Here is a 16,025-nt window from a genome sequence, read left to right as displayed (position 1 = left end):
GGAGTTGAGGAACTCTATTGGATAGAATAACGCTTGAGCAGGGTCTGTCACTGTATCCACTGACTTGTAGGTCTTGAGATTCAGAATTTGGAGATTTATCTTGTTGACACTATCATTTTTGGGAGCTAGAATAGCCCTTTCACACAGCCAGCCAGACTTTCTGAAGTTGCATTGAATGTTTGAGAAAACCTTTGCATTTAGCTCCTCAATGGATGTCACGATGTTGCAAAAATTGCTTGGAAACATGATCAGTCCAGTGGTTGAGTTTACTGATGCCTTGCCATCTCCAATAATCAGCAGCTGGTTCAAGAACAGTCCAGCAGAATGATCGGCTGTCCTATGAACTCTCATGTTTGTGTGCAGTGACATTTTCTTCACATGTCTCCAAAGATACAATGCTTTGAGGCAGGTATTATTATTATTATAGCGCCATTTATTCCATGGCACTTTACAAGTGAAAGAGGGTATATGTACAACAATCATTAACAGTACAAGACAGACTGGTATAGGAGGAGAGAGGACCCTGCCCGCGAGGGCTCACAGTCTACAGGGAATGGGTGATGGTACAATAGGTGAGGACAGAGCTGGTTGTGAAGTGGTGTACTGGACTGAGGGTTATTGTAGGTTGTAGGCTTGTTGGAAGAGATGGGTCTTCAGGTTCCTCTTAAAGCTTTCCACAGTAGGGGAGAGTCTGATTTGCTGAGGTGGAGCATTCCAGAGTATGGGGGAGGCATGGGAGAAATCTTGTACGCGATTGTGGGAAGAGGAGATGAGAGGAGTAAAGAAGGAGATCTTATGAGGATCTGAGGTTGCGTGCAGGTAGGTACCGGGAGACTAGGTCACAGATGTAAGGAGGAGACAGGTTGTGGATGGCTTTGTATGTCATGGTTAATGATTTGAACTGGAGTCGTTGGGCGATGGGAAGCCAGTGAAGGGATTGGCAGAGTGGCGAGGCTGGGGAATAGCGAGGGGAGAGGTGGATTAGCAAGCCGCAGAGTTTAGGATAGATTGGTATAGGTGTTGAGTTCATCTGCAGACGTTGACCTTGGAATAACAGGTAGTGTTTGATGAAAGTCACCAGCCAAAACAAAACAACAACTACACCTCCCATGATAGAATTGTTTCCACGCAAGTCTTGGAGCAGTCTGTCCACTGCTTCCAGAGCCCTCGTGTGACACTGTGCATTCATGCCAAATGATGGCACTGCACTTTTGATGCAGTTTGGCCTGTCCCGATCCATTAGCAATCTTACACACTGGGCTGTCACTGTGAGACAGGTTAAGTGATAGCTTGAATGTCAAATGTGCTGTCCTACCACCAGCTAAAAATGTACCTGCAATTCCAGAAGACGCCATTACAAGTGCACTCTTTTGTTGTTGCTGAAATTTTGCCAGGAGCAAGTTGAATAAAAATGTCTTTCCTAAAGGCTTAGAAGTCCATGGCGGACACTTTTTCCCTGAAGGGTTGCCTGTTGCCGGAGCTGTCTGAGGAATTTCAAAGTGATAGCCATCCAGTCCCTGCCAAAAGATAATTGAGTATTGCAGTGCATCATAGGACCTGTGAGTTTGTGCTACCCGTTGCAAAGCATTGTTTCTTTTTTGAAGCACAATGTCACGGCTTTGAAACTCATTTCCCACAATCAAGATAGCTACCTCATCAAATGTGGAGCCATTGAAACGTCGCTGATGCTCACCTTGTGGCGTTTTGTTGCTCTAATTAGATCTTTGTAGTCGTCACTTGGCATGGGTTCAAGTGCAGTCTACAAAAGTTGAACATATGGATTATTTAAGTGAAAGAATTGCTGCAAGTTAGTGACAATATTCCAGAAAATTATTTGTGACATATATTTTGCTAAACAAATGATTGTTTCCTTTTTGTATTGGTAAAACATAAAAAAACATAAAATAAAATGAGCAAAAACTTTATGAAAAAGCCAATTTGGACATAATTTCACACAAAACCTCCCCATCCCAAAAATTAGTTTATACTCTTTAATTTCTATATTATATAAAATTGTTTATTTTTTATTTTAACCATAGTACCTGTCATCGTTTTTACATTGTTACTTGTACGTTTAGTTGTCACATGTTTTTGGCGCCTCATTCAAATCTCTTTTGAGCACGCAGTGTCTTTATAAGCCAGTCTCCCAGTTTGTGCTGAAGTTTGGAAAGCTTCGAAACTCGTCCATAATAAACCGTAAAAGATCCTGTCCATGTATCCGGTCCTCCTCTTATGACATCCACAGCAGCGAGGAGAGACCATGTTTTCTCCGTTTATCTTGTCATTAGGGAATGTGAGAACAGGTTGTAATTTGTAGTATAAAAGGAAGAAGATTTTTCCACCACCAGAAACAAAACAGTAACAATGTGGTGACATGACAAGAATCTGCATAACTAATCATATGCTAAATAGTTGCAAGTCACATTTATGTATGAGATAGCCAGGAAGATTGTCTATAAAATGATGGTAGTATCACGTTCAAAGTTGTAGGGTATGGTGAGATATGGAGCTTGAAAGTCAAAAGTTCAAAGCATTGTTACCCTTTTGCTCTTCAGTGAGTGAAATCCACAGATAGAACACACAGGGGAAAAACAGACATCTCAATGAGGCCTTGTGCCTGACAAGATTTTATTTAACATTTATATTTTCATGTACTTTGATGTTTAACAATATTTTGATGTTTAACAGTATTTTGATGTTTAACAAGAGATGATTTCTGGTTAAAACATTTCCCACATTCTGAACATGAAAACGGTTTTGTACCTGTGTGGATTCTCTGATGTCTAAGAAGAACTGCTTTCTCGCTAAAACACTTCCCACATTCTTCACAAAAAAATGGCTTTACCCCTATATGAATTTTTGTATGTTTAATAAGATTTGATTTCCGGTTAAAACATTTCCCACAGTCCGAACATGAATACGGCTTCTCCCCTGTGTGAATTTTCTTATGTTTAACAAGATCTGATGTCTGTCTAAAAAATTTTCCACATTCTGAACACGAATATGGTCTCTCCCCTGTGTGACTTCGCTCATGCTTAATAAGATATGATTTTTGGTTAAAATATTTCCCACATTCAGAACAAGTTAACATCTTTGCTTCTTTGTGAATTCCCAGATGTCTAATAAGATCTAACTTGGTATTATTACATTTCCCACACTGTGAACATGAGAACATCTTTTCTTCGTTGTGAATTCTCAGATGTCTAACAAGATCTAACTTGGTATTATAACATTTCCCACATTCTGAGCATGAGAACATCTTTGCATCTTTGTGAGTGCTCAGATGCCTCACAAGATTTGATTTAGCAGCGTAACATTTCCCACATTCTGAACAAGCATATGGCTTTTCCCCTGTGTGAATACTTTGATGTCTATCAAGAGCAGATTTCTGGCTAAAACACTTCCCACATTCTGAACAAAAATACGGCTTCTCCCCTGTGTGAATTCTCTGATGTCTAAAAAGATCTGATTTCTCACTAAAACATTTGTCACATTCTCCACAAGAAAATGGCTTCTCCCCTGTGTGAACTTTGTTGTGTTTCAGGAGTTTTGATTTCTGATTAAAACATTTTCCACATTCTGAACATGAATATGGTTTCTCCATTGTGTGAGCACTTTTATTTATAACAACCGTTCTGTGAAATTTATTTTTAAAAGTTTGTGGTGAATCAAAAGTTGGGACCTCATTCAAAGTATAAGATATTACATCATTGCTGTCAAGGTCTGGAGGTATTTCTGGTATAATGATATGCTCTTCATATGGATCTTGTGTGATGCTACAATCATCTAATTTACATTGTAAAGATATTTGATGTGCTTCTGAGCTCCTGGTACAGTTATCTGTCAAGAATAAAACAGATATTACTTTTTAATGACATCACCTGTAAACTATACTAAGATTTTATATCATAATTAAGCATTTCTATACACTTTGTTAGACATTCAAAATTTGATTACTAAGATAGACCAAGGATCTCCAACTGTAGAATTCCACAGCCCGGAGTCATCTTTGTTGGATTCTTCATTTTAAAACGCACCAAATGTTTTCTATTGGTGAAAGGTGGTAAGTTCATCCCCAAAACTTTTCATTTTCAAAACCATGCTGTTGTGATAGCTGCAATATGTAATTTAGTGTTGTCTTAAGGCCGCTTTACACGCTGCGTACCCACCCCCATCGTTTGTGCGTCACGGACAAAATCGCTGCCCGTGGCACACAAAATCGTTCGGACCCGTCACACTACTTACCTGCCTAGCGATGTCGCTGTGACCGGCGAACCGCCTCCTTTCTAAGGGGGCGGTTCGTTCGGCGTCACAGCGATGTCACTAAGCGGCCGCCCAATAGAAGCGGAAGGGCGGAGATGAGCGGGACGTAACATCCCGCCCAACTCCTTCCTTCTTCATTGCCGGCGGCCGCAGGTAAGGGGAGATTCCTCGTTCCTGTGGTGTCACACATAGCGATGTGTGCTGCCGCAGGAATGACGAACAACATCGTACCTGCAGCAGCAACGATTTTTGGGAATAGGGGAGCATGTCAACGATTAACGATTTTGCGACCATTTTCGATCGCACGTAGGTGTCACACACAAGGACATCGCTAAAGCGGCCGGATGTGCGTCACGAATTCCGTGACCCCAACGACATCCCTTTAGCAATGTCGCTGCGTGTAAAGCGGCCTTTACTGAAATATGCAAGACCTTACCTGAACTAGACATTGCCTGGATGGAGCAAATGTTGTTCTAAAACCTTCATATAATGCTCAGCATTGATAATGCCTTTCAAGATGTGTTAGCTCCCCAAGCTATAGGCATGGCCGAGGCGAGAAGGCTGAACCCGACCACAACTGAGCAAGACACAGAAGTACAAGGTGTTCAGTGCTCAAAGACACGTCCAAAGTGAGGAAGCTGAGCCCGACCACCACTGAGCAAGACATAGAAGTACATGGTGTTCAGTGTGCAGAGACAGGTTCGATGTAAGGAGGTCTGAAACCGGACCACCGAGCAAGACACAGAAGTACAAGGTGTTCAGTGTTCAGAGACACGGCCGCCGTGATGAGGGCTGAACCTAACCACTAGCGAGCAAGACACAGAAGTACAAGGTGTTCAGTGCTCAGAGACACAGCCGAGGTAAGGAGGCTGAAACCTGACCACAACTGAGCAAGACACAGAAGACACACTGAGACTGGGCCAAGAAATATCGGAAGACAAATTGTTTACAGGTTTTATGGACTGATGAGTTAAGAGTGACTCTTCACAGACCAGATGGATAGACCATAGCTGGATCACTATCGGGAACAAACCCAAGACACAGAAGGTGAAACGTTGAGACTGGGCCAAGAAATATCGGAAGACAGATTGTTCACAGGTTTTATGGAGTGATACGTTAAGAGTGACTCTTCACATACCAGATGGATAAACCATAGCTGGATCAGTATGAGGTGCAGACCTCTACTTCACTCAGATGGTAGCAAGATGGTGGTACGGTACTGTTATGAGATGAGATTATTAAACATTAACTAGTTGGACTGTTTCGGATTGAAAATGGAGTCAAAATCAACTCACAAATGTAATGACAGTTTTTAGACAACACTTTCCTCAAGCAGTGGTACAGAAAAAAGTCTGCATCTTTCAAGGAAACAAGCATTTTTTTTGCAGGACATTGCTCCACTGCAACACCAAAGTCTCCACTGCTAAGCTGCCAGTAAAAGCATTAAAGAGAATCTGTCAACAGGTTTTTCCTACTTTATCTGAGAACAGCATGATGTAGGCAAAGAGACTCTGAATGCAACGCTGTATCACTTAGTTTACTGGGTGCAGCAGTTGTGGCACAATCAGTTTTTAGATTTAGCAATGCAGCAGAGCTCAGAAAGTTAACCTGCCCACAGCAGGCTCTTTAAGTACAAAGTCTATAGACAGAGAGGTGCTAATCAGATGGGGAGGGGGCGTTGTCTGACTACTGTAGTCCGGGCAATGGTTATGTTTGTTTAGAGTAGAACTTGGCCTAATATTGTTATGCAAACACTTACTCATCCTAAATTTATGGGTAGGAGGTGTCTTCCTAATTTCAAAAGCTACTTTCATGCTTCCATCTGTCATGCTAGGTACGGGCAGGTAAGGGAAAGGGAACTCCTCCATCTAGGGAAGGATATGGTGACCCCTGACCAAACCTACTGCTAGTCCCTAGGGTCCCTCACCACCCTACATACGTTCCGCACCTATGCGCTGAGCTGGATACCTGACCCTAGGTATCCCTAGTGCTGGACCCTAAATAGGGAATGGATGGAATGAGCTCTTTGTAAACCCCACTTAATGCTAAAGAAAGACACAAGAGGAAAGTGCATGAACTGCTTATCCACAGATGACTTAGGCAGGAGTTCAGCAAAGCTTCAGCAATGGTACCACAGATGAAAGCAAGCCACGTGCTTGCAATCAGAGCTAAAATGAACTGAATAATATCACCAGCACCAGTCCAGGGAAGAAGGGAGTATTTAAGCACCAAGAGAATACTGATAATCAGCAGCTGGGCAGAAGGTAAGCTCCGGCTAGGTCCATAAAGGTGAGAGATGAAAATCCAACAGGAAAGCTACCTAGTACAATGATTACTAATAGCAGGAACAATAGAAAGTCAGAGAGCATTTTGCGCAACCAAATGCTGTGACCTTCTATTGCCAGAAATTACATGACTTTCTGTCACCTGATCAATCTATCTGACAAGATAGTTCGTCTGCTAGAATGGCATTTTCGCCCAGGTACTAAACAGTTGATTGGCGTGGAACAAGATGATGTACCCATCCCTTTGGAACATCTTCCTTTGCTTTCCACAGTAAATGCCCCAATATTGGTCTAGTCAACATTTCTAACTAAAGAGACACTTAGAATCTGGCACTAATTCCTCTTTCCTTCCTGGATATTTAACCCCTTAACAACTGCGGGCAGTAATATTACGTCCTAGCGGTCATAGTGTTACTGACCGCGGCTGATTTTCACAGCTGAGATGTGTGCCTGCTAGGCACGAGCAGAATAGTTATCTGCTCGTGTAAACATTTACTTACCGGCCGATACCGGAAGTCACATGACGTGATCACGTGACTTCCGGTGGTTGTCATGTAGCACAGGGTCATGTGATGACTCCTGTAGCTCACATTAATTACTTTCGGTTTCACTCAGCCCGGAGCCAAGTGAGGCAGAAATTTAGCATATCTGCTGTTTACAGCTGTGTAGCTGTGATCAGCAGATAGGGCAGAGCAATCGAATTGTTGATCCATATACCACCCTAGGGGGACTAGTTAAATAAAAAAACAAAAAAAGTAAAAAAAAAGTTTAAAAAAAAAGAAACAAACCTAAAAGTTCAAATCACTCCCCTTTCGCCCCACTGAGAATTAAAGGGTTTAAAAAAAAAAAAAATACACACACATTTGGTATCGCCGTATTCAGAAATGCATGATCTATGAAAATATAAACTCAATTAATCTGATCAGTAAACGGCGTAGCGGCAAAAAATTTCAAACGGCAAAATTACATTCTTTGGTCGCCACAAATTTTGCGCAAAATGCAATAACAGGAGATCAAAACGTAGCATCTGCCCAAAAATGGTACAGTTAAAAACGTCAGCCTCAGACGCAAAAAATAAGCCGTCACTGAGCCATAGATCCCGAAAAATGACAACGCTACGGGTCACGGAATATGGCGTGAAACGTGCGCCAATTTTTTCGGAAAAACTTCTGATTTTTTTAACCCCTTATATAAAAGTAAACCTATACATGTTTGGTGTCTACGAACTCGCACTGACCTGAGGCATCACACCCACACATCAGTTTTACCATATAGTGAACACTGTGATAAAATATCTAAAAAACAATAGTGCTATCGCACTTTTTTTTTGCAATTTTTCCGCATTTGGAATTTTTTTGCCGTTTTCCACTACACTATATGGTAAAACGTATGGTTTCATTTAAAAGTACAGCTTGTTCTGCGAAAAAATGAGCCCTCAAATGACCATATTGACTGAAAAAATAAAAAAGTTACGTCTCTCGGAAAAAGAATGGCGAAGAAAATCGAAAAATCGGCCGGTCGTGAAGGGGTTAAGCAGATCTTTTCTCAGTTGGACGGATAAGGGCGAGAAACATGAGAAAGTTGGGATTTCAACGGGCCTGGGAATGTGAATTGTGATTCCTATTCACTCACAAATTATCTATTCCTTGCTCAGCTCAGGAAAAGAACTACAAGAATCTTACGAGGTGGTATCATTATCCAACAAAATTACCTGCGATTTTCCCTAGTTTCTGATTGGTGTTGGCGGTGTGAGATTGAGGTGAGCACTCACCATGCTCCATATTTGGTGGGATTGTTGTAAAATCAAATCCTTTTGGAAGAAATTGTTCCCAAACTACTATTTGATCACAGAGAATAGGATTGTGGGTAGTCTTCAGGTTGCTCTCCTTTCTATTTCACCTCGGTCAATAGGCTATCATAATATGCTTGCGTCTGACGGTAACTCGCACAGTGATTCCTCGATAGTGAAAGTCATCTCAAACTCCCACTATAGTGCGATGGTACAACGAGATAGTTAATATTTGTAGGATTGGAGGAGTTATCTGCTCAGACAAATTCAGGAAAACATGGAGTATTTGGATTCTGTTTCAGGATTCATCAGATTTGCATAGATTGTTCTAACGTTATGGACCTGGATTGGCGCTGTGGATTTGGTGAAGGTGATTTGGAAAGGCGTATGCGGCCCGTTAAAGAGCTTCTGAGAAAATTGTCCAATTACTTTTAGTCCCTTCAAAGAGCTGTAACTCCTAAACCCTTCCTCTTGTTACAATGTGAAGACCTCAAATTAAAGAGGAGTCTGTACTTTATGTCCATATTGATTAAATAACAGCCAAAAATACCAAAACTTGTGTCACTGTCCAAATATTTCTGGATCTAACTATATACATAATATTTCAATATTCCCACAAGAATCTGTGCATTTAGTAGATACTACTCACATGAGTTGTCATCTTTCCACCACTCATCACTCGTCACGTATGTTCCTAAAGTATTAATATAGGTCAGATCTTCCCCCTGAAACAAATATTGTAAAAGTCACAGACAGATGGAGAAGTCCCATCTATGATCAGCTCTAATCCTGCCATCTCCACCGCTCTCATTACACAAGTATAACGCATATAATACTGGAGGATAAAACAAGACTGAGCACAAGACCTTCACAGCCGTCTACACATCATAGGGGGATTTCATGGCACCTTCTCTCCATCTACCTGATGATCCTGAGGAACATCGGGATCTTCTTGGTTACAGTCCTGTGGGAGAAGAGGACGGGGACATCTCTCTGGTGTTGTCCTCTTACTGGATAGAGCTGGAGGAGACACATCCTGAGGAACATCGGGGTCTTCTTGGTTACAGTCCTGTGGGAGAAGAGGACGGGGACATCTCTCTGGTGTTGTCCTCTTACTGGATAGACCTGGAGGAGACACATACAGGGGCTGAATTCATTCCTTACATACAGATAATTATAGGCCGTGTGTATTTAGTCCTGTCTATTACCTGGTGATGTGAGGGGCTGGGGAACCTCCATCATGACGTCCTTGTACAGATCTTTGTGTCCTTCTAAATACTCCCACTCCTCCATGGAGAAATAGACGGTGACGTCCTGACACCTTATAGGAACCTGACACATACAATGATACCGTCACCCCCCGATCCCTTCATAGCTGTATAATGTCCCAGCATTCCCAGCAGTGTCACCTCTCCAGTCAGCAGCTCAATCATCTTGTAGGTGAGTTCTAGGATCTTCTGGTCATTGATGTCCTCATGTATCGGGGGGTGAGGTGGAGGCCCCGTGATTGGGCTCAGGGGTCTTCCCCATCCCTCAGACACAGGGGCCTGACAGCGCTCACTAGAGGTCTTCTTCACTACTGTGTAATCCTGGTTATGGAGAGACACAGTAATAAATCTCACTCCAGACATTTCCAGAGTCCTCACCTCTCCAGTTCTGTCCATCTGTTATTCCCATAGATAAGAATGATGTAATGTGACGTCATCAGAATCTCTCACCTCTCCAGTAAGCCGGAAGAGGATCTCTAGGGTGAGGTGTATTAGCTTCTCCACCATCTTGTCCCTCTCCCTATCCATGTTTCAGTGGTCAGGAAAACTGTACAAACCTAAATGGAAAGAAGACAACCCCATGTAAAAACATACAAAATACCATGTGAAAATGCAATTACTAGCGTTGTGATGTCGGTATAAAGCAATAATTTGGTACAGAACTATATACATCAAAGGTCAGACAGAAATTCCTACAGAATGTCCTGTCAGTTGGGATCATTGCAGATTAATTTAGATTATTGCGCTCTCTTTATACTAAATTCTCAGCCCAACAGCCCAGTCAATAAAATATGTTAACAGTTCATTTGGATCCATTTCATCACTTCACGGTAATGTAAAATGGAGTTTTGCACAAACTTCGTCAACTGTCATGCCGGCATCAGGCTCATTCTGAAACTCTGTTTGATGCTTTTTCTGGTATCTTGGATCAACACAGGCAGACTCAGACCTCGACATGCTGTGTGCTGATTCATAGGCAGGCTAGCTAGAGTTAATCTCTGCTGGTATGCTTGCTCCTTTGATCACATGTTGTTGGGAGGCCTAACACATCTGCTCGACTCCAATTTATGCTGATTGAATCCTTCCATCCATGCCAGCTATAGTTTGTCTATGTAGGTTTGTGACTTTCTGGGGATAGTTGTGCCTATTGCTTGGTGCAGTTGTGGAATTTACCCATTGTTTAGTAGCTTCCCCCCTGATCGTCTGCTTCCTCATGAAGCTCTTACTGTCTGTACCTTTGTGTGTGTGTGCAGTGTGACAGAGTTTCGGTTTTCCCTTGTCTATCTTTATCTGCTGGTTTCATCACACTCCTGTCCCTTCCCTCCCTGGGGGAGGGGAAATCAGATCAGGACTGGTCAGGAGCAGAGCCAGGAAGGAGACTCAGGCATCTCCACCATCAGGAGTATCCCTGAGATTAGGGATAGCATAGAGCCCCCTAGCTTGAGGGACAGCCTAGAGCTCCGGTTCCCCACTATCCCGTAATCATCATAACAGGTAAGTTCTGGAAAGAGGAGGTCTTATAACTTTAGCTTTGTCTACTACTCTACATTTTAACATGCTGAACAAAAACTTTTTCTTCTTGATTGCTGTAAACTATGGCTGCAAAGTTCAGGTCAAACTTCCCTCAGTACTTAGTTCTTGGATTCCATATCTGACACGTGACAAAGCTAGAGAGTGAAGCCAGCTTGGCAATATCCATGTGCATATCGAAATTTTGTTTCCGATATTCTGTGAACCATGTTACACTCCTTGAGTTCTGGAAATGTGTGTGTGTGTGTGTGTGTGTGGGGGGGGGGGGTTGTGTGTCCGTAAAGAGATTTATCCAGCAGTCCACATAGTGACTAAATATTTTAGTGTAGGACTGCCCCAAAAAGATTTGCCGTGACGTGGCGGGGTAGCTCAAGAAATTGGTTTTTTTTTTGTTGCCAAAAATCTCAAATTTATTATAAGTACAGTTGTAATTTTTGGTGCAGAGTGCACAGTTATGTAAAATAAAAATAAAATAAATAGATCTTTATTTTTATATAGAGCTAACATATTCCGCAGCGCTTTACACATATCAGGCACACCCTCCCCATTGGGGCTCACAATCTAAATTCCCTATCTGTATGTCTTTGGAGTGTGGGAGGAAACTGGAGAACCTGGAGGAAACCCACGCAAACGCGGGGAGAACATACAAACTCCTTGCAGATGTTGTCCTTAGTGGGATGTACGAACATGCATGTCATTCCCCTTGGGATCACGAAACAGAAAATGTGTCACCTAGAGGACAAAAAGTACATTCACAATGCATGATCCACTCCGACCCAGAGTAGTGTCACACGGAATTTTGCACTGCTCTGTAACAGAAGCAATCACAGCTTCTTGTCCCCTAAGGGGACTATTAAAAACAGTACAAAAAAACGAAAAAAAAAAAGCTTTAAAAAAATGAAAGAAAAAAAAAAACAAAACAAAAAACCCCACAAAAGTCCACCCCCTTTTGCCCCACTTAAAATAAAACAGTAAGGAAAAAAAAAAATACACTGAATTCAGAAATGGCATAAACACCTAAAGGTAGATGTGTCACTTCTACAAAATCTCACTTGTCTGAATTCAAACATTTTCCACATAAACTAGCAATCCAAGAGAAGGATCATGAAGGGAGATATATACACATTTGAAAATATCCAGCCCCAAAGGAGTTTCTACAACATCAATACTCCTAACTCCATGTAAAAAGCTTAAAAATAAAATATTACTTGATAATGCTTCTAATAGAGTAGTGGGAGGAGATTGTAATATAGTGTCGTGATCAGTGGAAGACAGGAAACATAACACGAAGAATACAAAGCATGCGCCAGGACAGGAAAGGGTTTTGACCAAATTATTAAAACCTACATCTTTGTGTGATATCTGGAGGGTCCTTCACCTAAATGATCGCGATTTCATACCCTATTCTCATCCTCATGATTCACGGTTAAGAACTGACCAAGTATTAGTCAGAGGATTCATTACACACAGTATCTACAGTGACTATAGAGGACCTAGTTAAATCGCATTATAGTCCGGTTTTACTAAATATACGGTCATACATTGGGGTTTTAACCCTTAAGGCTGTGCTTTGTGGTCAGCTTATCTGTCCACTGAGTCATAGCCGATATTTTTGGGTGCTTTTGTGGCGCCCCTGAGTACATCAGGGTGCCACAGGGTACTGCATCCTTACCCAGGGGGCAGGGCCAACCTCCCATGGTTCCAGGTTCCTAAGAAAGGTGTCACTACCAACGGCACCACAAATCCCAATCAACACCTCACATCATGACCTGTCAGACACACCAGTGGTTTTGGTCTAGCTGAAAAAGGGCCACCCACCTAGGGGTCAGGCAGACTGGTGGGAGGGAAGTGAGTCATTTAAGTTCAGTAGAGTTGGGTGGAGTAGTGAGAGCCCTCAAAGAGTGAGGAGCTGGGGAGAGTGAGCTCCCGAGGAGATAGAACGTGGTTGGGTTGCAGATGGTGATCCGGGACCAGAGGAGTCGGGAAGCGGTGGCAGTGACATTGGAAAGGGTGCATCGGACATAGTTTAGGAGTACTGTCGGCAACATAAATCCCAAAAGAAACTGACCGATGGCGAGCACGACGGGGTACAGGACCCTAGGTCAGGAGCCGATTCAACGTCCTGGCAATTAACCTGCAGAGAAAGGCCTTTTCCAGCTAGACCAACCCACTGGTGTGTGTGACAGGTCATAATGTGAGGTGTTGATTGGGATTTGTGGTGCTGTTGATAGTGACACCATGGGGGGGGGGGGGGGGGTAGTCCCTGCACCCTCGGTAAGGATGCAGTACTCTTCTAGAATACTGTATATAAGTGTCCTAGCCGATCTGTATAATTATAAAAAGATACTTTATTATACCCACCTATGGGGCGATACGGTCCAATGGGCATCACTGGTCTTGATCTGTCTCCTCCTCTATCCTTGTGATCGCTGTCCTCTTTCCCTGCTTCGTGTGGATGACGCATCCTACGTCATCCACACAGTGTCCGCCATTATGTTCCTGTGCATACGCACTCCTCTCTGAGCTAACATTGCACTGCACATGCGCGGGTGCTCTTTGACCTTTCCCCGCACCAGCGCATTACAGTACTTTGCTCGGCCCTCAGCGGGGTAAAGAAAAGTGTGCATGAGCCAGAGGGCAATGGAGGACACTGTGAGGATAGCTTAGGATACGTCAGCCACATGGAGCTGGGAAGGAGGACGGTGATCACAAGCAGAGAGGAGGCGCTGGTTCAGAACCAGCGACGCCCATGAGACTGGACCGTTCGTCTGTCTCAGTGTGACGAGCCGGCTGTCAATCATCTGAATGTCGGCGGTCAGGCCTTGTCAACAGAGCAAAGTGGAAGAGGAAGAGCGGCCTCACCGGCAGGAGCGGTCAAAGGCAGGCACTTAATAGATATTGAATGAAAAATAGTCCTAGGTCAGCCTATAACGTGAATGGACCCAAAAACATGGCAGCACCTGGATGACATCTGCGTCCTGTCCATTATTCACACAATGGTTGCTAGGAAACAAGGGAAACTTCCTCTCTGGCCCCTGTACAATAATTATATCAAGAAAAACGACACCAAAATATAAAAAATGAGAAAACAACAAGGAAATAAAATATAAATAACCACAATCCTGAGAGAACAACCTGCACCTACCTCCACCTGCAGAGCCGCACACCAGATATATAATACCCTGCACCTACCTCCACCTGCAGAGCCGCACACAGATATATAATACCCTGCACCTACCTCCACCTGCAGAGCCGCACACCAGATATATAATACCCTGCACCTACCTCCACCTGCAGAGCCGCACACTAGATATATAATACCCTGCACCTACCTCCACCTGCAGAGCCGCACACTAGATATATAATACCCTGCACCTACCTCCACCTGCAGAGCCGCACACTAGATATATAATACCCTGCACCTACCTCCACCTGCAGAGCCGCACACTAGATATATAATACCCTGCACCTACCTCCACCTGCAGAGCCGCACACTAGATATATAATACCCTGCACCTACCTCCACCTGCAGAGCCGCACACTAGATATATAATAACCTGCACCTACCTCCACCTGCAGAGCCGCACACTAGATATATAATACCCTGCACCTACCTCCACCTGCAGAGCCGCACACTAGATATATAATACCCTGCACCTACCTCCACCTGCAGAGCCGCACACTAGATATATAATAACCTGCACCTACCTCCACCTGCAGAGCCGCACACTAGATATATAATAACCTGCACCTACCTCCACCTGCAGAGCCGCACACTAGATATATAATACCCTGCACCTACCTCCACCTGCAGAGCCGCACACTAGATATATAATACCCTGCACCTACCTCCACCTGCAGAGCCGCACACTAGATATATAATACCCTGCACCTACCTCCACCTGCAGAGCCGCACACTAGATATATAATACCCTGCACATACCTCCACCTGCAGAGCCGCACACTAGATATATAATACCCTGCACCTACCTCCACCTGCAGAGCCGCACACTAGATATATAATACCCTGCACCTACCTCCACCTGCAGAGCCGCACACTAGATATATAATACCCTGCACCTACCTCCACCTGCAGAGCCGCACACTAGATATATAATACCCTGCACCTACCTCCACCTGCAGAGCCGCACACCAGATATATAATACCCTGCACCTACCTCCACCTGCAGAGCCGCACACTAGATATATAATACCCTGCACCTACCTCCACCTGCAGAGCCGCACACTAGATATATAATACCCTGCACCTACCTCCACCTGCAGAGCCGCACACTAGATATATAATACCCTGCACCTACCTCCACCTGCAGAGCCGCACACTAGATATATAATACCCTGCACCTACCTCCACCTGCAGAGCCGCACACTAGATATATAATACCCTGCACATACCTCCACCTGCAGAGCCGCACACTAGATATATAATACCCTGCACCTACCTCCACCTGCAGAGCCGCACACTAGATATATAATACCCTGCACCTACCTCCACCTGCAGAGCCGCACACTAGATATATAATAACCTGCACCTACCTCCTCCTGCAGAGCCGCACACTAGATATATAATACCCTGCACCTACCTCCACCTGCAGAGCCGCACACTAGATATATAATACCCTGCACCTACCTCCACCTGCAGAGCCGCACACTAGATATATAATACCCTGCACCTACCTCCACCTGCAGAGCCGCACACTAGATATATAATACCCTGCACCTACCTCCACCTGCAGAGCCGCACACTAGATATATAATACCCTGCACCTACCTCCACCTGCAGAGCCGCACACTAGATATATAATACCCTGCACCTACCTCCACCTGCAGAGCCGCACACAGATATATAATACCCTGCACCTACCTCCACCT

The 16,025-nt window shown here is 43.8% G+C and overlaps 1 protein-coding gene across 1 annotated transcript; it reads right to left on the bottom strand.

The window, feature by feature from the left end:
- Positions 1 to 2,041: 2,041 nt before the first annotated feature.
- LOC142312485 (uncharacterized) lies at positions 2,042 to 10,156 on the bottom strand. The gene is made up of 6 exons (XM_075351430.1): positions 10,056 to 10,156; positions 9,747 to 9,926; positions 9,546 to 9,669; positions 9,260 to 9,462; positions 8,987 to 9,062; positions 2,042 to 3,840 (listed from the first exon to the last, which is right to left on the bottom strand). The coding sequence occupies exons 1-6, from the start codon at positions 10,131 to 10,133 to the stop codon at positions 2,648 to 2,650; spliced, it is 1,854 nt and encodes a 617-aa protein (XP_075207545.1). The 5' UTR covers positions 10,134 to 10,156; the 3' UTR covers positions 2,042 to 2,647.
- Between the last annotated feature and the right edge of the window lie 5,869 nt (positions 10,157 to 16,025).

This window comes from Anomaloglossus baeobatrachus, chromosome 5 (assembly GCF_048569485.1).
Source record: "Anomaloglossus baeobatrachus isolate aAnoBae1 chromosome 5, aAnoBae1.hap1, whole genome shotgun sequence".
NCBI lineage: Eukaryota > Metazoa > Chordata > Amphibia > Anura > Aromobatidae > Anomaloglossus > Anomaloglossus baeobatrachus.
The sequence above is the reverse complement of the archived record's forward strand: the minus strand, read 5'-3'. Positions and strand labels throughout refer to the sequence as shown.

Excerpts from the sequence above, each read along its gene's own strand:
- LOC142312485 (XM_075351430.1), bottom strand. The coding sequence starts at position 10,133 with ATGGATAGGGAGAGGGACAAGATGGTGGAGAAGCTAATACACCTCACC. Across the intron at positions 9,670-9,746 it reads TTGAGCTGCTGACTGGAGAG|GTTCCTATAAGGTGTCAGGA; the intron begins GTGACACTGCTG and ends TGTATGTGTCAG. Across the intron at positions 3,841-8,986 it reads GTGGAAAGATGACAACTCAT|ATAACTGTACCAGGAGCTCA; the intron begins GTGAGTAGTATC and ends TATTCTTGACAG.